The following is a 21,674-nucleotide window of genomic DNA, read 5'->3' as shown; positions in this document are numbered from 1 at the left end:
AGCAGCATCCAACCGTCTTTTCCTTGACGTGCGGTCGCAGGAAAAGACCGGTCAGAATACAATGGCGACCGGCCTGGATGAGCTTTTGGAATTTTTGCTATCAGAAATTGCTCTCCTCGGCGTTCAAGGTATGCATGACTCGCTGCACGCGTTCTCGCTTTGAGATTACATCAGCCACCATTTGCCCGCGTCACCACTATCACTTTGATATAGTACTTCACCCTTTGTTTGCTTGTTGGTATTTGAAAAACATCATCTCTGGGGATTTTTTTGTTTACTCACTGTTCCATCATATATTCTAGCGGCCTCACTCTTCTCTCGTACTTGACTTTACTAGACGCCAACAGCTAATCCTTGTACAGGTGCAAGCAGTGCAGACTTCCGTCGTTTCATTCAAAACTTCTACAGCCAACGTCAGGATGATGCGCCGTCCAGGCTCGATGACCAGACTGAGGCATCTCTGTCAGCAAACAGTCTTGGCCGCAACTTCTATGAACGCACATGGCAATGGCTCACTAATCATCCGGACATTCGCATTGTCTACAAGGCAGAGGTTCAGAACTACACCCTCTCTGAGTTCGAAGCGGCTGAACTACATGAGACTGGTACTATTGGCGACACACATGCCGCAGAGTCCGACCAGGGCTTGAACACCTCTGCGACTAAGAGAGTGCATCCCTCAAATACATTGAGTGGGCTGGGAGAAGCCCTGCGGCAGAGAATTCATGGCGAGGAAGGCGGGCCTAGAATACCTTCTAGTCTACCGAATCAAGCTATAGCTTCATTGTCTGCTGGCCGATCATCTCGCGGTGTGGTAGAAGCTCCACAAACCACAACAGCAATCTTTGATGAGCCCAACTCAAGCATGACTGCGCCCCGTCTGTACACAAGTCAGAATAGAGTTTGGCAGGCATTGACCGGCCATGGAATTGATCTGAAGAAGGTCCCAAGCATGGAGTTTGTACTACTTTCACTTATCGCTGCTCGCGGTGCTGCTGGCATTACCCAACCGGAGCTCATTGCTATCAGCGGCCAGGACAAGAGATCTGTACCGCACAGAACAGATGAGCTGGCCCGTAAAAATTACATATCAAAGTATCCTGTTCAGTCCAACAAGATGCGGACCAGTCTTTGCATTCATACAAAGTTCGTATCTCAGAACGCTTTCATCGAGTCTAGTGCTGTGGAGGATGTATACCAAGATGATGGAACATTCGTGGTTAGAAGCTTTGCCCAGTTGCTGTACAATAAAGTGGGTGAAGGGGGTATTGTTCCCACGCGAACTATTAGGCAGAAGCTGGTTAGTATATTGCGGAAGATCGCACATGCCTTGCTAATATCCCTAGGGTGTACCAATGTCGGCATGGAACAAGCGAGCTACACAAGGCGCCCTGATTCGATTAGATCAGAGCGGAATGATCAAGCGACGTAGGATCCGTAAACAAAAGTCTGAGGATGCTTGGATCACCTGCATCCAGGTGCTACGTGCGCCAAGAGAAGAAGATCTCAAGAATCTTGGTTTTCGACGCACGATTGATCCCGCTGATGGATCGGGTGCAGAGCCGCTCGACGAAAGCGCTGATGGTGATGACATAATGAAAGATCTTGAAGACGATATGTTGGACGATTGTGAACCCAGTACCAATCCTCAAGACAACACGTCTGCTACTGACAAACCTGAAACCATACCTCCGCAATGGACACCGGATCACTTTCTCCCCAACACAGTCTTCAATGCCGTCGCATTAGGTGGTCCACGTGGATGGGATGCCGAGACTTTGCGCGACCGAATCGTCGGACCATTCTGGAGGCGTCCAATGGAATCATATTTCTCCCGCATAACAAATGACTGGGAGAAAACGCAGCCGCTCCATCTTCGTCATCTGGCCGTCATTCGAGATCAGGGCGTGACTGATGAGAAGAAATTCCTCCATTACGTCTATCGGACATATGCCAATTTCGAAAAGGCCGTAGAGCTACAATATGCTCATTGGGAAGGTGTAGCCAGTTTCGGGCCCGACGAGGTGTTTGATCCTACCAGTAACGGCGCAGTCCTGGATGCTTGGGGTTTTCCTGCTATCAAGCCAAGTAACCTGGTACGAGGATCTGGTGCAGCAACACTGTCTGAGGCTGGCGCAGTCATCGTAAAGCAACGCAAATATGGCTCCCGATGGGACAATGCGTTGGGACAAGAGATTAGCTATCAAAAGCCTTCGAAAACTGTGCCGAAAGAGAAAACGCCGCGCAAACTAGGTCGACCTAAAAAGGTTGCAAAAGCTATCAAAGAAAAGCCTGTCAAAGTAGCTAAAGACCCGAAACCGCTCAAGAAAACCTCGGGTCTCTCACTCACACCTGAAGAAATGAGGTCGCTAGGCCTAGATCCTAATGTTCGTTTGAGCAAAAACATACAGAGGCAGATCCTTGCACACCGCCAGATGACAGGAAATCCGACGTCGCTACCAGATGCGGTCGTGCAAGACCACGCTAAGCGCCAACTCAGTGTACCTCTCATGACAAAGGAGGAGCGCGTAGCGGCGGGTTTGTCTGCAAGAGGGCGTTTGGGTATAGAACAAGAGAACAAAATCCGAGAGGAGCGCGGGCTACCCAAGTTAGTCAAGAAGGAGAAGAAGCGAGTAACGAAAACGAACAAGGAGCCCACACTGCTCAGCAAGCAGCAAAGAATAGCACTAGGCTGGAAGGACCATGGTCGTTTACCACAAGACCTTATCGAAGGTCTTCGTCGGGAGCGAGAGGAAGGCATTGCTCTTGAAGATTCGAAGGTCATTGCCAAGTATATGGATGAGATGAGGGCAAAAGCGTCGTCGTCAAATACACCCAAAAAGGCCAACGGACCCACTCGAAAACCCATTGAAACAACAGAAGAGCTTGACGAATGCCAGGGGGATCAACCCACGGACGATGTATCAAGGCCCGGTTCGATAGAGCAAGAGTCTCTGGAAGATTCTTCGCTTCGCAGCGTCTCAGGGAAGCGGAAGGTTAAGAACCTAGTAACCACTCCGGTGTCATCGAAAAAGCGGCGCAAGGAAACAACTACCCCTCAAGAATCGACCTCGGTTCCTGTCCCATCATTTATGACATCTCCGGAAACCATCATCGACCGATTTGAGAGCTGTGCTCCATCAGCAATCCCTGACGAGCAAAGCATAGACAACACAAACTCGTTGATCGTGAAAGATGCCGGTCGACCAGTTGAGCCAATGACACTGTCAATGGATGAGCCCATTCTACCAAGTGTGGAATCTGAGCCTTGTTTGCGACCTCCGACGAAGGTCTACATGACTCCTGACACCACCAAACTCGACGATGAAGCTCTAGCAGCCATTGACCAGTACGAGAGGCGATGTTCACCGGGGCTCTATCTCAATCCCTATGTGAAGCAAAAGGTTGCACGAGGTCGGCCACGGAAGGCACTCATGGCGACATTCAAGTTACCACGCCTAGTGGAGATGGACTGGTACACGGCAGAAGACGCTCAAAGAAAATTAATAAACCATGACCGTGTCACGCATACTCCTGACACCACACAAAAGCCCGCATCTCACGGCGAGGAAAGCATGGATGTTTCAAGACATACCTCATATGCTGCGCAATCGGAGCAGTCACAAGCCGAAATGCAATTGCGAAGCGACATGGAGACGCGGCACGATATTCAAAATCATACCCCGCCACCTTCCACACCTGGCAAGGCCACCTCAGTGGAACCTGAGAGAATACTAATGAGTCGCGAAAACAGCGCTGACAAAAAGGCCGAGATCGATATGCCTGAGGTCTCAGACCCAGACAAAGGTGAAATCCAACCACCTGCTGTCTTTGATGTATCAAGAACACAATCACCGCGACCGATTCCATCATTGATACGCAAGGTAGGCGGCTGGGCACCCATCAACGCGCCTGGCCTCGATCGTACTTCCCCGTATCAAAGCCCTTATGCCAACAGTCCAATATTGGAACCCCAACCACCGTCACAGACTCCAGACGTTGTTCGTGGTAGTGACCAAGTCACAATAGCTGATGGCTCACATCTTGTCACTTCTGAGACGAGTGATGGCCAAAAGCCTCCCGATGGTATGTACACAACTATTGTGGAAGCTCCTGTGCCCCCCGTATCAGGCACCAAGCCAAGGGTTAAAGAGCACGGAAAAGGTGGCAGTCAGCGCCGTTTCAGAGAAAAGGTCATCCTGGACATCATTAAACGCTGCAACGGCGTGTTTCCCGGAGGAGGTGAGATCCTGCGGCCATTTCTCACCCTTTGGCGCGAGCGACACTCCAACATCAAAGAGCCCTCCCTTAGTACTATCAGCGAAACCCTCAGGAGTATGGCTGCCCGTCCAGAATTTGGATTGAAGCACTGGAACTTTGCCTCACAGAACAAGAATACCCCCGGCACAACCACCCGAAGGATGTTTACATGGGCACACCTGAACGAAAGGAGCCCAGAAGTCTTGAAGCTGGCGCACAATATGGCACAGTACTCCCACCAAAAGGAGTACACCACTCGTGTGTCGGAGAAGTCTCTCTTGTACTACCCTGAAGAAATACGTGACCTGATTGGCGACGTTGTCTCATATCAGCCCGTTCAGGCCGCCCCCAAAGACGAGAGCATCGTCCTCAACCCATCGAATCCTGACATTGAGAAACAAATCAAGGACGCCAAACAGCGCCGGCAGTTCGAATTGAAGAAGCAGAGGATGCTAGAAATCAAGGCTCGCAAAGTTCAAGATGCTAGGGTCGAACAGGCGCTTTCAAAGCTGCCTCATGATTCTGATGGTGTGCCGCGCGCGAAACGAGCAAGACTGGCAAGTCTGAACGACAAAAGCAAGCGCATTCGGCGGGCTCCATTGTACCCTGTAGATATGCAGATGCTCGGCGAGGAGTCTGATGATGCAGAGACTGTTGGACCTGACGTCGGCACGGCGGATAAGCCTGAACAAGTTTCCCTAGTTTGGATGCGTCCTATCATCGCGCCTGTACCAGAACGTGAGGCAATACCAACTGAGGAGCAGTCTGAGGATGAAGAAAGTGAAGATGAAATAGCTGATTGGAAAGGACGAGCAGCGCATGAGGATGATGATGTTAAGGCTCAAGATCCGTCGCCAGTTGTGGAGTCCGTCGAGGACCATCTCCAGAAAGACATTGCGACGACCCAGCCTCATCAAACGGAGCAGAAGGAAGACTCACATGAATCGCTGGATGTTGAGACCGCTAACCCGCCTGCCGTTGTCAAGAATAGCAAGAAGCGTGTAAGGATTGTTGCCCCTCAGGACCAATCTCCCAAGAAGAGGGCCCGCTTAACACCTGTGGCCGCTATTGAGCCACAGGATGGGGTACACACACCACAATCCAACTCTGACGATGACCGTGAAGGAAGTCGTGGTATGGCGCGGTTTGGGTCGGAGCAGAGTGGCGGCACAGGTCACGGTCGCCAGCGAAGCAAGCGAGGCCCTCCTCCCACATTGCTTGAACGTCTTACCGGCCTTACAGGTGACCAAAACGATCCAATATACCAGCAGCCGCAGAGTGGTCCAAGGTCCAATCTGGTATCACGTCCATGGAGTGAAAGGAAGAAGATACAGATCGAAAAACACGGGAAAGAACGACAGTACAGCAAGGCTGTTGATCAAGTGGATGAGTTTAACAGGCTCTTCTACGCATTCGTGGTGGTCTCTTCTTTGTCTGGAGAAGATGGATCAATGGACTGGGGCCTCTTCAAGCGCGTGTATGCGAATGACAAACGTTTCAATCTAAACACGGCTCGAAAGCTGTGGTCCTGGATGCAGAATCGCATGGCTAAACAGGTGAATGATTTGACAGCATCATTTCAATCGCTGTACCTAGAAGCTTATGAGTCTGGCAAAGTTGCTGCCATCGAGGATCCTGAGACACATGACTGGGCAGGCCTCGTACGATGGGCGTCATACAAATGTGCTTTTCCCGAAATTCCTCTCCCAGTTCTTAGGGAAGCACTACAACATTTTGCCATTGAGGAATCGAGTTTTGAAAATTTAGATCGTGTTAGTTGGTTCAAGGCCACAACAGCGGATCGAACAAGGACTATGCTCCAACTTCAGTATTCCTTTACCGCTCCCCTTCATCGATCGCGGAAGTCGGCTTGGTCACCTGAAGATAAGCTTCTCAAAGCGCGGTCATGGGTTCGTGCAAATACAGCGACACCGCAAGCTCACTATGACGCAAACCTGGCACACGATAAGCTCAAAGGCTTGGGCGAATCAACTTTGGTCAAGATTGTTGGGAACTTTGTGGAGAAGCAGCACCTCAGGATGCGAAAACTCAAGCGCCTTCTACCAGGGCGTAACTACAACTTCACTCAGACACTGGCAAAGAAGTATGCGCGATTGTTTCAGCTCGATGATTTCATGAACGCAGTCCAAGTCAAGAAGAAGATGGATGCTGCTTTCATAAGCGAAGATCCAGACATGTGTTCGTACAACATTTCACGGTGTGAAGAGGACAGTGCGTTTGCAGCCATCATGACAATGGTCAACGAGGGAACAGTCAGGCTTGTTCCTCAGCTACCTCCCATCAACAACGAGCTCAACAGTCCGCTCCCCAAGCTATCGGTGTGGGGATTCTGTGAGGGTGGCTACAACCATCGAGCAATTGATCGGAGTCGCTTCTTCTGGGATATCCATGTTGTCCCTACGGAAAAGTACAAGTTTGGTAACCCATTGCAAACACTGTCTTCTCCAACATCGCGAAAGGACGACCGATCGGCTACATTATGGCACCCTCTGCCTGAGCCGCCTCTTCCTGGCAAGTACGATTCCCACGCCTTGCTTCCCATCTGGAGCAGTATTGATGGTCAGCATGTTACGTGGGCCTGGTGGTACCGCGTCCTGAATCTTGTATTGCAACCGCTGGTTTTCATGGCTGGTGCCACTGCAATGGATATTCAGGCTCACTGCCCTGAAAATACCACTGAGCTCTTCGAAATCCAGCTTGTTTTGGACTGGCTCGAGTCGGTCTGCGCAGTTAAGAAAACTATCGGAGATGGTTACACCACCCTTCCAGGCTTCTGGGGTGCTTTCGGCGACCAGTTGCACGATATGGAAAATGACTGGTTCGGCCAGCATGTCAAGCGGAAGCCTAAGAACCATGAGAAGCAGCGTTGGCGCATGGATTACAATATAAGACACTCTGCATTGCAAGCCCGTGATGCACAACATGCTGATACGGCCCCTGCTACAGACGCGGAAGGCGATACAAGTACAACAGATGCCGACGCATTGGGGACGGCCACCAGTCGTCAGATTTTGAACAATCCGAAGCAACAGTATCGTATCACGCAGAAAGCTCTTGATGCTCAGCCATCTCAGGAAGGCCAAGACAAGGCCGGCTCTGTAACAGCTGGCAGTCCCGCAGCCGCTGGAGAACATACTAGACAGAGCTCTGCTACAGAGCACAGACCAAGTACTATACAAACGCCAGAGACATCAAACAACTCGGATGATGATATCAAGATGGCAGATGCAAACGGAGATGCAGGAGGTGAGGAGGATGTCGATGCCGAAGGCGAACTTGACGAAGTCACATGTTGAACGTCAACATCTTTGTTACTCAACTAAACGGAGCTCATATACTCACCAAAGGGACTTTTCTCTTTTGTCAAATTTTCCATTCTCTCCAGAAACTTTTCTTATTTAACCATATATGCATAGCGATGGTGCACAGCGTGTGGGCTTTATACCATGGACATGAGATCATTCCAAAAACGGCGATATGCCAAGATTACTGTACAATAGAGTTCATATGAGAGGTAGTTCTAATGCTTGCCATGTGCGATGCAATAATACAAAAAGTTCTTGCTGATTCAAGTCAAAAGGTCTAGGGCGTTGTAAGCTTCCAACATTAAATTAACGTTAAATCAAGTTCTTCGACTCTCACTCAACCACATCCGCCTAGATTCCATGGATTTCCAAAATCTTTGTCCACAGATACTTGCATAAAAGTTGATGTTTTGTGAACCTCATGATCCGGGTAGACACGAGCAGCTTCAGTGCATGCAGCACAAAAGAAAGAAAGAAAAAGTAGTACGAATAAAAGATCGTATATCCAAATACAATATCCATGATATAAAGCCCCAAAACCACCAACCTCAACCCTTCATATCCGGCCAACCTCTCACCCCTCCCTCTCTGTAGTGTTGCCAGAACAATTCCACAGAACCCTCTCCCCCCTATCACCTCCTCAATCTCTTCCCACCCAATCACACCCCCAACTAACACTTCTGACTCTTCGCCGCATCAAGGTTCTTCTTATTCTGCGCCGTTCCATCCATAACCTCCTTGACAAGCGTATCCAGCGTATCCTTATCCGCCGCCGCCTGGCCCTTCAGCCCCGTGACCTGATCCTTCTCCTTAACCTGTGCGCCCTCGACGATATTAAGGCCATCGAGCGCCGGGCTGGAGATATCCTTGGCGAGTTTCTGGTTCTTGGCGCGGATCTCGATGCCGCGTGTTTGGATGTCAAGGACTTTGGTTTGAGTGGCGTTGAAGTCGGGGGTGTCGAGTTGGGCTTGGAGGGTTTGGATGCTGTTTGGTTTGTTAGAGAGAGATGTATGGGAAGTGAAGGGGGAAGGGAGACTTACCCTTGCAGCTCCTGGGCTTGGATTTTGAGGTTGGCTTTGATGCCTTTTTCGAGATGGGCTTTTGTCATTGCGCAGGTGGCGTTGCCGGCGGCGCCGCCGCCGCCGGTGACTGCGGAGGCTTGTCCGGCGTTGCAGCCTTGGTTTGCTGGCATGGCGAAGACGGGGGCCAGGAGGGCGAGGAAGAAGAAGGCCTTCATTTTGGTGTGGTGGATTAAAGATTGGGAGATTTGGGAAAGAGAGTGTGGGGTTTTTGGAGGGAAGCGAAAGGGCTCACACCGGGCGAGAAGTTGAAAAGTATACTGGGGAAGATTAGACTGATTGTTGTACTGGAGATGTGTTGAGTAGATGGTGTCAGTTACTTTTATATATTTCCAAATCCCTACTCTAATATCCTCCAAACCTTCTTTTCCAAATCACTCGGACCGAACAAATAACATACTTGATCGCCGTACATAGAGCCACGCAAAATACGGAAATGTCAGCATTCCAACACAGTCTGTACCTCAGTGCCGAACCATCCCGCATGCTGTCCCTTGTGACGCGCCACTTTCCTACTGGCGAGAAGACTGCTTGTTTCGGTGCACGAGCTCTAGAACAAAAATCCCCACCCAACCATAATAGCGCCCTAATACAAATCCCGAGCATGTGGAGCTGTGGTTCGTCGACTCCGGTGTACACTAGTTGGCGGTCAAATATCACTAGAGACGACCGTGATACTCAAAGGGGGCGTTTCGCGTCGCATGTCTGCGGATGAAACTAATCGGTCCGCGTCAGGGCTTGTTGAAGCTTATTTCTGTGAAGCGAGCATGGCGCAGCGGGAACTTCGTCACCACGGAGTATTCCTGGGACATTTGTACGATGTTAATTGGCTATGGGAGTGGGTGTAGTATGGGAGTGCCATCATGTTACAACGGAAGACGGGAGGGTGACGGGAAAGGGGAGCGAGTGCGAACTAGCCGCAATTTCCACTCAGGACAGGTTATGCAATGCAATAATGCCTTTGGAACTTTTCATGATAATGATTTGGATAAAAATAATTTTTGAGACATTGTGCTTCGACACGAAAGATTTATTTCAAGGTGGCATGTTATGCCGAGCAGGTGGAGCTGCAAAGAGTGAACTGCCGATCTGTGTATACAGCAACCCACTTTTCCAACCGCAAGGTACCCGCACATACCCGTCAAGCTTTCTTAGTATTCACATATTGTGACGGATGTGCTGTACTCGTTAATGCACTGTCAAGTACTGGGCAGGATGCTCTCGGAGCAAGCGACTCTCCGGTTACATCTGCTGTCCGCATCAACCAGCCATAGGGCAAGATCGGTACTGATCATCAAGGCAAGAAAGCATTTTTGAATACTGCTCTTCCTTCAAAAAAGATAGCACGGCTGATCGAACCGTACGTCTGTTTTCTGAACCCGAACTTCGAAACTTTTGGATTGGGGTCCTCAATCCAAGACTGTTGGCGTTTACAGCCAAGACGTGGAGGTCGATAAGGCTGTTCAAGCTATGGGCCTGGCCCTTGTAGCGCATCCCTTGGCATGCGATGACGATGTGGAACCTACACAAGGATCACACGGGTTGGAAGATGGATGCTGCATCGCCAAGAATCTATGGGGCCTATGCATAGTACATGTGTTGATTCTGTCCGTAGCTGAACGTTTGATTTCAATCAGCTTTCCTACTCATGAGGCCTGGATTGTGTTTGCTTCTCAGAGAATGTGAACAGCATTGTAGCATTCATGTAGTCACCCCTTTAATTGCCCACGCATTGCTTGAATAATGTCTCTTAACCACGCGTGGCGCCTTGAACTTTCTCAAGCAACTCCAGTATTGTAGTAGCGCTTATTACTGTACCGAACTCCGGATTTGTGTACGTCAATATGGAATGAATGAGACAATTGAATGGTTGGTTTTCGTATGTCACGCGGCTGGAGATCAGGCAGTTCGATACTGGGGATGAACAGCGTCACCACGAGCCTCAACAGAGCAATAATAGAAAGAAATGGAGGACTTTCGGAGATGTAAACCTAGTGACTGATTTGGACATGAAGAACAATTCCGGGAGAAGGCTGGCTTTACTCAGTGCCACAAACTGCGTTTCCGCAAGAATAAAATCACAAATGTTTCAAAGCTAAGATCGAGAAGCCCAAAACTTCCGACAACGGTTTATGAGAAGTCGACACCGTCTTGGTTTAGTAGCGGCTCATGGGTTTGTTTTACAACGAAGTAGTTAGTACACTCAACACTGAGACAGAGTCAAGGGTTGTCAAGACAGCTAAACAAAGCCCTAGTAGGCGAACGGACACATAACTCTGCAAAGCCGTAAATATCGGGCAAGGGGCTGTACGAATGCCGATGATATCTAACTAACGTGTTGAATAAGATTGCCGCAGGAAGACTTAGATAAGGGTTTGGCAAGACTTCCTTACTGTACGTATTATGGGACCTAGGAGATTTATTTGTTAATGCCATCCGAATCGAGAGGCCTTAGCTAGAAGAAGTTGTTATTGTAGAAGCAGAGACATCCAAACTTCGAGATACACCTTTGAGAGTTCCACGGCATGGTCAAAGATAACCAAGATGTTACAATTTGGTAGACAAAACCAGATTCGAGAGGGTTTCTTTTTACACTATCCTAGAAGAGCAAATATGGAGAAGGCTCTGGAAAGTATCACGTCAGCTGATCGCCGAGAGGTGAATTCAGTTCATGAACAAAAGTTTAAACTAGTCAGCAGCCAACGAGAAAGTCTGCGAAAATGAGAGAGCAAATGATACGCGTCATTTAGATTCATTCTGGATCGAAACAATCGAGCTGTCTTCTTTTTATTACCTCGGCACTGTTCTTAACTTGGTTACAAGATGGATGTGCACATGCTTATATATAAATAGGCTTACCTACCATTTTCTCCGAGAATTGCTCACATCTTCGCAACCTGTAGAGTGCTCGGAAGTATCGTAGCTCACACAATGCATATCGCCGTGTTTCTCACTATTTCTCACTATTGCTAGCGCTTCGCTCGCTCTCGCGCGCCCGTCCCGTGTATTTGTCCGTCAATCTAATTGCGTTACCCAAGTTGTAATTATTTCCAACTTTTGTGACAAGACAACGACAAATGTATGTACAGCAAAAAAAGACTAACATATAGTTTGTTAACAAGTACCCTTAGGGAAAAGTATGTCGCAATCTCAGACCCCCGTGCGTATATATTTAACCACTCTGGCACACAACCTGGGTCTACAATCCAAGCCATACCAAAATACTCGAACTTGGCTGAGACGAAACAGTCTGCAAACCCCAAAGAACTCTCACATACTCCAGGTCTGCCTCAGACTGCTATCACAAAAAGGCACTGACCCAGATGTCTATGACCAAGACTTTACTGTAAGTCACTTTACTTCATTCACATGAGAATTCAATTTGCAGTCAGTATGCACATAGGTTTATTGCTGCTAAGAGAAAGGCGCAAAGCTGCTCGAGGATATTCTTGGGGCACTAGCTTTTACAATCGAGCCGCTTGAGTATCAAGATCGCTGTATGAAGTCGACAGTAATTCTTGCACTCAATTAGATAAGAAGTGTCACCATGTTACTTGGGTAATATGGAGTTGAATGGGGTTACTGGACGACGAACAAAACGAGCTATTAGTAGCATCGGAGATTGTTGTTAGAATTGAGACTTGGGATAAATATATGCACCAGTTAGCAGTAATGAGGTACCAACAATAGCGTTCACGCTACTATTTGATGAGCAGATTGGGGCAATTACCATCAATATTTGGTAGAAGTTGTGAAATTGATATTGAGCGCATGTAAATGATACTCCACTATCAACTCGTATGCGAAAAGAAGTCAACATGACTACGAACGTTACTACGAACAACCTTGTTGTTACATATCCTTGCCTATTAAGCCAACTATCAAGAAAATAACTTTACCAAAATATCGAGAGAACTACTATGCGTTGTATAGCAACTGACAGCAAAGCTCTTCAAACGCAGTCACCTATCAGTTCAGATTCTCGAGAGGTACTTGTAACGAGACTGCTGGGATATGCACCATGCCAACCGTAAGAACGGAATACTTTCAGATGATGCCTGAAGAATGAGATTGTACTAGCATCAAGGTATAATCTATACCGTGTGGTTCTCCATCATATTTCAAAGATAATTCAGAATCATAGCAATATGTCCGATTTTGCAATAGGCAAAGGCAACGAAGGACTTTGGCGTACCACTTACAACTCTTTAATGTTGCAGAGGAGACACAACATGCAGACAGGAACCCGCAGGGTATCGCATCGTTTATCTGGAAGCTACTGCGGAGATAAACGACAAGAGTTGAGACACCGAATTGGTACCTAAACTAGAGAGTGTACGACAATTCAATCTCTCAAATATACACGGCATCCCCCGAAGAATTTAAATCGACACTACCATCACTTACCTCCAAGAAACTATCCGGGTAAAACTTCCAAAGTAACCGACTGCCCATCGTCGTTATCATCCCGAAAAGCCCCGCACCTCCACGTGACCCTAATCCCACAGCTGCGGCCTCAACAAGCTTCATCACGCAAAAGAAAACGGGGTGTGCACACAAGCATGGCACGACTAAAAAACGCAATCCTCCACATCGCTAATTCTGCCTTTGAATCTACTCGACCCCCTTGAAAGAAAGGAAAGAAGAGAAATACTCACAATCAATCAACGGGAAAAAAAAAGAGCACTTCAAAATGCCCATCCAAGTCTCCCGCATGACCAAATCCGACATCAACGGCGCAATCGACACCATCCAACAAGCCTTCGCCAACGACCCCTACAACCTCTGGATCTACCCAGACCGCTCCAAGATTTCGCTCGAGCGAAACCGCGTCTCCCTAACCCTGCGCTGCAAATGGGGCATATCCCACGGCCTCTTCTACGTCGCCCGCGACACGGCCTCACCCTCCAAAATCCTCGGCTGCGCAATGTGGCTCCCGCCGCACCCAATCTCTGAGCCCGAGTCCTGGGCCGAGTACCTATCCGGGTGGTGGCTGTGGCTCAACCAGGTGCGAATGAATGCGTGGTACGGGCGGGGCGGGTTGTCAACGACGCGGTATTGGATTTGGAAAGCAAGGCAGGCGGAGGCGCAGAGGGAGCTGTGGACAGATCCTCAAGGGTATTATTTCTGTAATATTGTTACGGTGTTGCCGGAGTGTCAGGGGCAAGGGGTGGGCAGGGCGCTGATGGAGGAGGTGTTGCACATGGCTGATAAGGAGGGGAGAAGGGCGTATCTGGAGAGCAGTCGGTGGGAGCCCAATGGAGCGATTTATGAGAGGTTTGGGTTTAGGTTGGTTAAGGAGATGGAGTGTAGGGATGGGGAGGGGGAGAAGGATGCTGTGATGCTTTATTGTATGATGAGGGAGCCGAAGGGGAGAAGTTAGGGGTGGATGATGAGATGGGTGGAGAGAGTGGGGGAGGAGCGGTATTGTGCGAGTTCACAGTGAAGATGCCATGCTATGCTATGATGTTTGAGTATTAGACGTATGCTACAGTACCTTGGAGAAGGTACAGAGCAAAGCGACATCAAGACGATTGTAGTCTCTCCTGGAAAAGAGCCAATCAAGACGTACGTGGAAATAATTACGTCAAGAGAGAAGTCGACATTCAGCACTGCGGATGATGAGCAGCAACGGGCTGAAAAGCAGCAAAGCAAAAGAGCATAGCCGTACCACACACACCGTCTGTTGACTTCCCTCTTACCCATCTGATCATCACTCCTCCATCGTCGATTCAGCATCAAAACAAGACCATGGCATTTCCAACAAAATCGCGCCACTCCCTTTTCCCCGCAGCCCATCAGAACAATCACAGCCCAACTACTTTTTTTTCCTCCAAAAATCATCCTACAAGATATATACGACACGGCAAATAAAAAAACAAAACAAAACCAGCATGTTGAAAAGATCAAAAAAAAGAAAGAAAACCAATGAAAGCGAACAAGATATTAAAAAAAATAAAACTTACCGCTTATCATATCCCCACGCTACAATTTACTGGATTGCCCCGTCCCCCCCCCGCCCAAAAGCCAACATGCATCAACTACGTCACCATCTTACACACCAACATGTGCTCCCCCATGCGAGAAGAGCTTTTGCGAGCACCGCAACCGAACCGCAGCAGCAAAAGCGCTTCGCTTCGCTGCCCCGGGGTAGCGCAGACGCATCTCCACGCGTATTCCCGTTGCCGAAAAAGAAACCAAAGAGAGACGGAGAGTCACTCTCGCACACTCATCATCATCATCATCATCACATAATCGCTTATCCCTCCCATCCATTTCCGAAGCTACGGCGGGGAGGGGGGGGGGGGCACATAGGTCGTATTCGCACGGGTAATTTGCGATATCGGATTTTAACAATAGCAGTGTAATACCCTTGAAGATGCGGGACGCGAGAGAGAGAGAGAGAGAGTTCGCGTTGAGGTAAAATGCGACAAAGGCGGAAACAGTGTAGTCGTGTAAAAAAAAACGCGCAAGAAAGGCTTGATACGTAAACTGGGGTTTTAATTGGGGGGAGAAAGGAGTGACATAGAGATGGGGGGCGGGGAGGGGGAGAAAGAAACTCTTCGTCATGATCGGCAAAAAAAAAGAGAGAGAGAGAGTCCTGGGTTATCTCTGGCTGTCTGTCTGTCTGTCTCTGGCTGGAACTCTACCGAGATCCAATCATGTAACATATACACATAGTAGTAACGTCTCTCTCCCCCCTCCATCCCTGGTCGGGATGTAAGGTATGACAATGACCCACCCACACACACATACCCAGCGTCCCTCCCCCTCACCCCCCTCGTTGCACACACACACGCTTGGCGTTAGGCCATTGTGCTAGGGGGCAAATCGAATCGAGCCATGCATAACGCCGTTGCTTTTTTGTCTCCGGGCCGTTTGAAAAAGAAAATAACGTGGCCCTGGTTCGAAAAAAAATGTGGGTGTGTGTATGCAGTGATATATGTATGCGTGTGTGACAGACCGACGCTTTCCTTTTCCTCTTTTGGAGCCGAAAATGGGCTCTGGGAGGGTGGCCTAACAGGAAAAATGTGACTTACTCCAAAACTTATCGGCCCGTAAACAAGTTCGTTTGTGTACCGTACACATGTTACATACATATGTACGCTATATATGTATGTATGCATCCCGCCCCTTCCTTTCTCATGTACGTATGCCGCTATATGCCTGGGGCTGCGAGTGATCAGGTAGTTCCGGAAGATCCATGGGCCTGTACTAACTTGGTCTGGGGGGGCAGTTGGGATTAAGAAAAAAAGAGGGTCTGGTTCGCCTGGTGGTTTTAATAGTTCGCCCAGTAAAAATATTTTTGCTTGGTGGTTAGGGCAAGGACGACGTAAGAAAATCAGTCGATCGAAACTCTGGCAAAGAAGCAATTAAGTCGGCAACCCCAGCGTGATGGGCAATCTGACATGATTCTTTTTTTTCTCATTATTTCGCTTGTGGGTACTACTGCCAACCGGAATGCTTGGATATAAGCGTGTACGGTGAATATTCGGCATATGCCCAGCGTTGCGTTGCAGCGGTTGAATATGGCTGTAAGGGAAGCAACATGGGTGTGGGCGCAACGTCTTGGTTTCTACTATGTATGTACTGGTTGTCGTCTCGAGGTAAGATTGTCGGTGTGTTCGCATCCACGATCCGGAGCATTTTTTTTGTTCCGGACGGTTGCTCAACGTGACGCACGCCATACCCCTGGTCCGCCCATGATATATCCTAGGCTGTAACATACTCTATTGAAGGCAGGCTCCAAGACATGGTCAAAAGCAAAAACTACCCAGGGCCTAGCGTCCAAGTAAGTAAGTACGGGTGTTAGGCGAGAAGGATATTCACGGATGGGGAAGTCACAGGGGAGCAAGCGTCTGGAACGGGTGGCCATTGGTGATCCGGTATCTGACAACGGGATCTCAGTGTGCGATTTTTTTGCGGACGGCGCGCGCTTGCATGTATCCACCAAATCGAGCGTACATATATAGGGTGAGCAACTATAATAGCGGATAGTACCACGCAGTGTGTGCAAGCCATGTCATGGGGTGACGGCTGTAATTGTTGGGCAGTGAGTGGCGGCGGAAAAAGCGGAAGGAGAAAAAAAATAAAACAAAGAAATCAAAGGTCGATGAAACGCACACCGGAGGTGAGCCGCGCATGTTGTGCCTTGTCGAGGTCATGCTGGAGCGGTCTGTTTGGAGGGGAAGGGGGGCAGTTCCAAGTCGTGCCAGGCCGTGGATCGCTGTGGAGGCAGCTCAAAGGAGGGGTAGTGTAGCGGGCGCTGGTGGAGCGCGTACTAGCCGCAGCAGCGTGAAAACATCGGTGCATGTGTCGACAAAGGCAGAGGCCGGTGCTGCCGTGGTCATCAGACCGGGTAGGAAAGGCAGATGGAAAGGTGGCCCAGCCGTGCATTAAGCGACTTGGGTACACTCGACACAGCGATCAGTACTTTTTGTGTAGGGGCCCCAAAAATAGGCGTTCAATATACGAAGGCGCCGCTAATCAGGATCATGCAGGCGTGACTGCTTTTGCGCACATTGGCAGGTAAATAGAGAGTTTCTTCGGGCGAGGAGACGGGCGCTGAATGGTTGTAGCGGGGCCATGACAAGACCACGTAAGCGCATGGTTTAGCCTAGAGGCGATCTAGAGGACCAAGACCAGGCAGTTTGTCGATCTGGTGAGGTGAAAGAAAAAAAAGCGGACGATGCATGCATAGATTCATAGTCGCACCCGCGGGCCCTGTCTGGCACCGTCATTGCAGCTGACGAGGTATGTACGCAAAGGATTATTGGGGCCAGGCTTTGTTGGTAGCGAGGAAGGGTAAAATGTCGAGGACCCCTTGCCGGAGGGAATTGGAGGCAGTAACACCGAGGCTGGCGTCGCCTTTTGACACATGGGCTGATTTGTGACGACGGTGGGATGCATGACTGGCAGGCAGTCTTACAGGCGGATGGTGAGTGTATAGTATACGATGGCGGACTAGGGGGGTGGGCGCTGGAAGATTAAAGCGGAGTGGCATTGCCGGATTGGTGCGTAGTATTACAAAGAGTCAGATCGGTGGTGTAACCATAGCTAGTAAGCGTGGTGCTCGAGGTGGCCCGACCTCGGATACCGTCCATGTGTGGTGCTGATTGAGAAACTTTGCTTCTATATTAGCTGCCATGTCGACGCCTGTTGCATCAGCAGACGCCTTAATGCTGCTGCTGCTGCCCTGATTCATGGCGTAATCCTATGCTCGTACGTGTTGCATGCAAGGGATGCAGGAGACCGGGTCACCGTCAAGCGGCAGAAGCAAAACAAACGCCAACCATTGTGCGTCAAAACGAGTCACTGCCCAACCTGGCAGCAGTTGCGTGAGCAGCATAAAGGCCACCGACAAGCAAGTTTCATGAGCTGCGACGCGTCGTGTGAAGCCAAGTACAGCGCTCACATTACTTTTGCACAAGCCTCGCGAAGTGTGAAGTGTGACGGCCTGTTGCAGTTGTGTCGGCCGAATGGGGGAGGGGGAAGGGGGGGGTTCAAGGGGTGATGAACGGCATGCCGCTCCCTATTTTTTTTCTCCTTCTTGCACCCAGCGCACATGGCTCTTGTGAATGCCATGCTGTCTGTCTACCCAAGTACGTACTTGGGTGATGATGATGTACGGGATTAGCATGCATTGGATGCGGCAGGACATGAGCCGTGCCTTGCTCCCACTGTCAACCAAACATGTGCCGCCTGAGCAGCATAGTGCGACCCGGCAAATGTCGAGCGCAGCGCAAGGAGGCTCACCGACGATTAGTGTGGCTGCTGATCAAGGCACCCCAAGGGCAGGCTACGGAGAAGGGCGATTGGTTGCCAATTGGGTCAACGTTGAACAAAGTGGGCTGTCGAGCCGCCTAGCAAGGCTAATGCTCGCTCCCTAGGATAAAGTGCCGCCGCGTCTGCAAAAGACTTTGGTGTTTGACGTCGCCTTGGGGCGGGGGTCTAGAACACGCATGGTAGCGCCCATAGGAGGCGGGTCTGTCTGTCACTACTACTACGACTACAGATGGTACTAGACATGGCCGTGGTGAGCAACGATGCGGCTACCGAGTTGACCACTTGATGCTGGAGCAACTCCCTGTGGGTTTCGCGCCCTCGTGTTTGATTAGCCCGACAGACGGAGGGATTCCGGGTGGTGAAGGTGGAGTGGAGTAGGATATTTTGGGGGGCGCGATACGAGGGCTCAAAGGAAGAGAGGCGGCAGGCAAGGCGCGGTGTACATGCGCTTGGATGTCTATGTATGTATGTATGTATGTATGTATGTATGTACGTACGTGTGAGTGTGTGTGATATAGATTGTGTCGGAGGACCGATGCGGAGGCGACATGGAGACGCTGTGGCAGAGAGGAATGGCCGTGGGTGTGTCGACCAAATGTGGAGATGGGCTTTGTTATCGACAGGGAAGAGGGACGCACGGGCTGTGACGGGCTAGCGTAGGCGGTGCCGCTTATACTGCAATCTTTGTTCTTGCTACCACTCTAGTGTCTTCGACGATGAGACGCCACGTTTGAGACCCACTCGACTCGTGGACCGCGCCCTGGTACGTCATTCAAGGGTTTCTTTCCCGTGTTGCAGATTGCCGGACTGGGCTGGGCGTGGCACAAATGGGCAGCTGAATACGCATACATGCGCTTTGATGAGGGCGCAGGACCCGCGCCGCGTCAATCCAAGCGGTGCGCCCGAACGAGGCCGGACATGGTCTTGTTGAAACGGCAGGCTGGTCAATCTCGATTTGATGAGCCCAGCATGCGCACAATCCGGCTAGTCGGACTGCGACAGTCCGAATAGTGCAAATGGCTGCAAAGCATCTCGTGTCCGAGTGACGCACGGCACGGCGTCGCGAGCTGGCTGACGAGATGAGCGATGGGGCGATGGGGACGACGCAGGTCAGCATTTGGGATTTGGGGGTAACGCCCGTATTTTGCAGATTGTGTGCATGTGGTAAGTATGTGGTATCTGTGTGTGCATGTGTGGACTCTAGTGTATGAGTAGTAAGAGCACGTAGGAAGCAAGCAAGCACACCAGCAACTGAAGGATGGAGGGATTTGCTTGCTGCAAGCCCGGTGACCACTCGGTGCTTACTTTTCCGTGTACAGTGTCAGGTTGTGATGCACAGTGTGGTACAGTTGGCTACGCCGCAAGGTGGAAGCGAGGATCCAAATGACCGAGGCAGGCTGAGAAGGCAAGAGCGACAGTCACAGTGGGCGTGGATAATGGGGAGGGGGCGGCAGCGGCATGTGCTGGTCACGGGACCTGGGCCCCATCATCATGACTTGTCTGCTATGTAACCAAGCAAAGCAACACACGGATGGATGGCTGGATGGTTGACGACGACGACGACGACAACAACAACAACAACAAGACAGGCATCATGTGCGGAGCCGGGCGCGGCTGCAGCCAAGCGGCGGTTGATAAGGCACGTTTTCGAGTTGCATGGTGGTTGGGGTAAGTAATGAGGGAGGAGTCCGTCAGTCAGTCAATCCGTCAGTCAGTTAGTCGTATACATAGATGGAGTATTGTTTTGGCGAGCAGATGCAGGCCCCCTGACCGGATCCTGATGGTTTGGACGAGACGACGAGCATGCGTGCGCCCGCGTTGGACCGCTGCCGATCATTCAGGCGGGACGAAACCAGGGTTCCTTCTCGGCGCTTCGGCTGCATCTCATCAGCGCCCGCTCCGGGGATTTGTGCGTGTCGAACGGCGATGCCGGTTTGGGCGTGGCGGCCGTGGGGTTGTGGCCAGGGGAGGCGGCGTGAGCAGCAGGTGCAGCCAGCATTCGTCGTCGTGATCGGGTGTGGCCAGATGACAGCCGGCCGCCTTGCGACAGTAGCAAGTACTCTAGACTACACTACTACGAACGCGCGTATCGCCAGTTATGCCATGCGGCGAGGGCGATGCAGGCAGGCTAGCACCGGCGTCGGCGTCGGCGTCCATGTCGTGGTTGACGAGTCTATTGCCATGGCCGTGTTTCGATGGGCAAGCACAAGGCCGGGCGGGACAGGGCCAGGGCGGCGGGTGCACTGGTTTCAAGGCGTGCGTGTGTGGAGCATGGCGCTGGCCAAACGTTAAAGTGTTTTTTTTTTCTCCCTCGCGCTCTTGCTTGTCTCTCTCGGCGTGCCTAAGCCCGGGCAGCACCAATCTCCGCGAGCGTGTCGGCCGTTGGCTGTGTGACGCAGGCGGGCAGTGGGTGCATGGGTGGGTGCATGGGGCGAGGGACAGTCTGATGCTGCATCCGTTGCACGTCGCGCCGCTTGCAGGGACGGGCTGGCTGCATGTCGATTTCTGGAAGACGGTCGGCTAGCCGCTGGGCCAATGGCGTCGCCGGAACACCGCCCGCCCCAGATGGCGCTTGGATACCCAAGGGCCAGCAGAGTGGTTTGCCGGGTGCGAGGGGGAATGGCATGTGGGTGTGTGTGGTGGGTGCGCGTGTGCGTGTGCGTATACAGTATAGCTAGTCCTATGTGCTATCTATGTATGTTGCAGTATGTACATACGTACATACTTAGCATTTGCTGCTAGTACCAAGTACGACGACATGCCATGCCATGCCTCCACGGCCACATCGCGACTTACAGGCCGATGCTATCGGCTGGCATTGGGTGCCATTCCAGGCCCCGTGCCCGCTTCCCATTGGCTGCACGCCCGCTCCCGAGAAAACATGTCGTAGCCCACCCAGCACTCTGCACCTGCGCCAACCAAACTCTGAGCCCCCATCCATCCCCCATCCTGATCCCAATCCTCCCATCGACCCATCCATCCCCATCCATCCATCCCCTGATCTCACCCGACCGCTGCTGCTGCTGCTGCTGCGGCGTGCTACCTGCTGCTGCGTCCTGCGTCCTGCTACCGCCACACAGGCTCACCGTGGCCGCCGGCCTGCGCTTGGAGGCCCACGCCCACGCACTCACACACACACACACACACACACACACACACACACACACACACACACACACACACACACACACACACCCCTCCTCCCACAACACCAGTACCGCCG

At 50.9% G+C, this 21,674-nt stretch overlaps 5 protein-coding genes across 5 annotated transcripts; 3 read left to right on the top strand and 2 right to left on the bottom strand.

Annotated features, from left to right (window-relative positions):
• Window positions 1-61: 61 nt before the first annotated feature.
• On the top strand, window positions 62-7,577 carry COCVIDRAFT_100931 (hypothetical protein; the record flags this gene model as incomplete). The annotated part of the gene is made up of 4 exons (XM_014700441.1): window positions 62-128; window positions 363-1,300; window positions 1,347-2,934; window positions 2,986-7,577. 4 exons carry the CDS (start codon window positions 62-64, stop codon window positions 7,575-7,577), a joined length of 7,185 nt encoding a protein of 2,394 aa, XP_014555927.1.
• A 680-nt stretch (window positions 7,578-8,257) lies between these two features.
• COCVIDRAFT_38333 (hypothetical protein) lies at window positions 8,258-8,823 on the bottom strand (the record flags this gene model as incomplete). The annotated part of the gene is made up of 2 exons (XM_014700440.1): window positions 8,258-8,570; window positions 8,627-8,823. The coding sequence occupies 2 exons, from the start codon at window positions 8,821-8,823 to the stop codon at window positions 8,258-8,260; spliced, it is 510 nt and encodes a 169-aa protein (XP_014555926.1).
• A 4,535-nt stretch (window positions 8,824-13,358) lies between these two features.
• Window positions 13,359-14,048, top strand: COCVIDRAFT_38332 (hypothetical protein; the record flags this gene model as incomplete). The annotated part of the gene is made up of 1 exon (XM_014700439.1): window positions 13,359-14,048. One exon carries the CDS (start codon window positions 13,359-13,361, stop codon window positions 14,046-14,048), a length of 690 nt encoding a protein of 229 aa, XP_014555925.1.
• Window positions 14,049-16,194: 2,146 nt separating this feature from the next.
• On the top strand, window positions 16,195-17,065 carry COCVIDRAFT_16542 (hypothetical protein; the record flags this gene model as incomplete). Its single annotated transcript, XM_014700428.1, has 4 exons — window positions 16,195-16,248; window positions 16,405-16,457; window positions 16,664-16,718; window positions 16,775-17,065. The coding sequence occupies 4 exons, from the start codon at window positions 16,195-16,197 to the stop codon at window positions 17,063-17,065; spliced, it is 453 nt and encodes a 150-aa protein (XP_014555914.1).
• Window positions 17,066-20,166: 3,101 nt separating this feature from the next.
• COCVIDRAFT_101108 (hypothetical protein) lies at window positions 20,167-20,412 on the bottom strand (the record flags this gene model as incomplete). The annotated part of the gene is made up of 1 exon (XM_014700438.1): window positions 20,167-20,412. A coding segment is annotated over one exon (246 nt), but the record flags the coding sequence as incomplete, so codon positions are not given.
• Between the last annotated feature and the right edge of the window lie 1,262 nt (window positions 20,413-21,674).

This window comes from Bipolaris victoriae, assembly GCF_000527765.1.
Source record: "Bipolaris victoriae FI3 unplaced genomic scaffold scaffold_49, whole genome shotgun sequence".
NCBI classification, from domain to species: domain Eukaryota; kingdom Fungi; phylum Ascomycota; class Dothideomycetes; order Pleosporales; family Pleosporaceae; genus Bipolaris; species Bipolaris victoriae.
The sequence above is the reverse complement of the archived record's forward strand: the minus strand, read 5'-3'. Positions and strand labels throughout refer to the sequence as shown.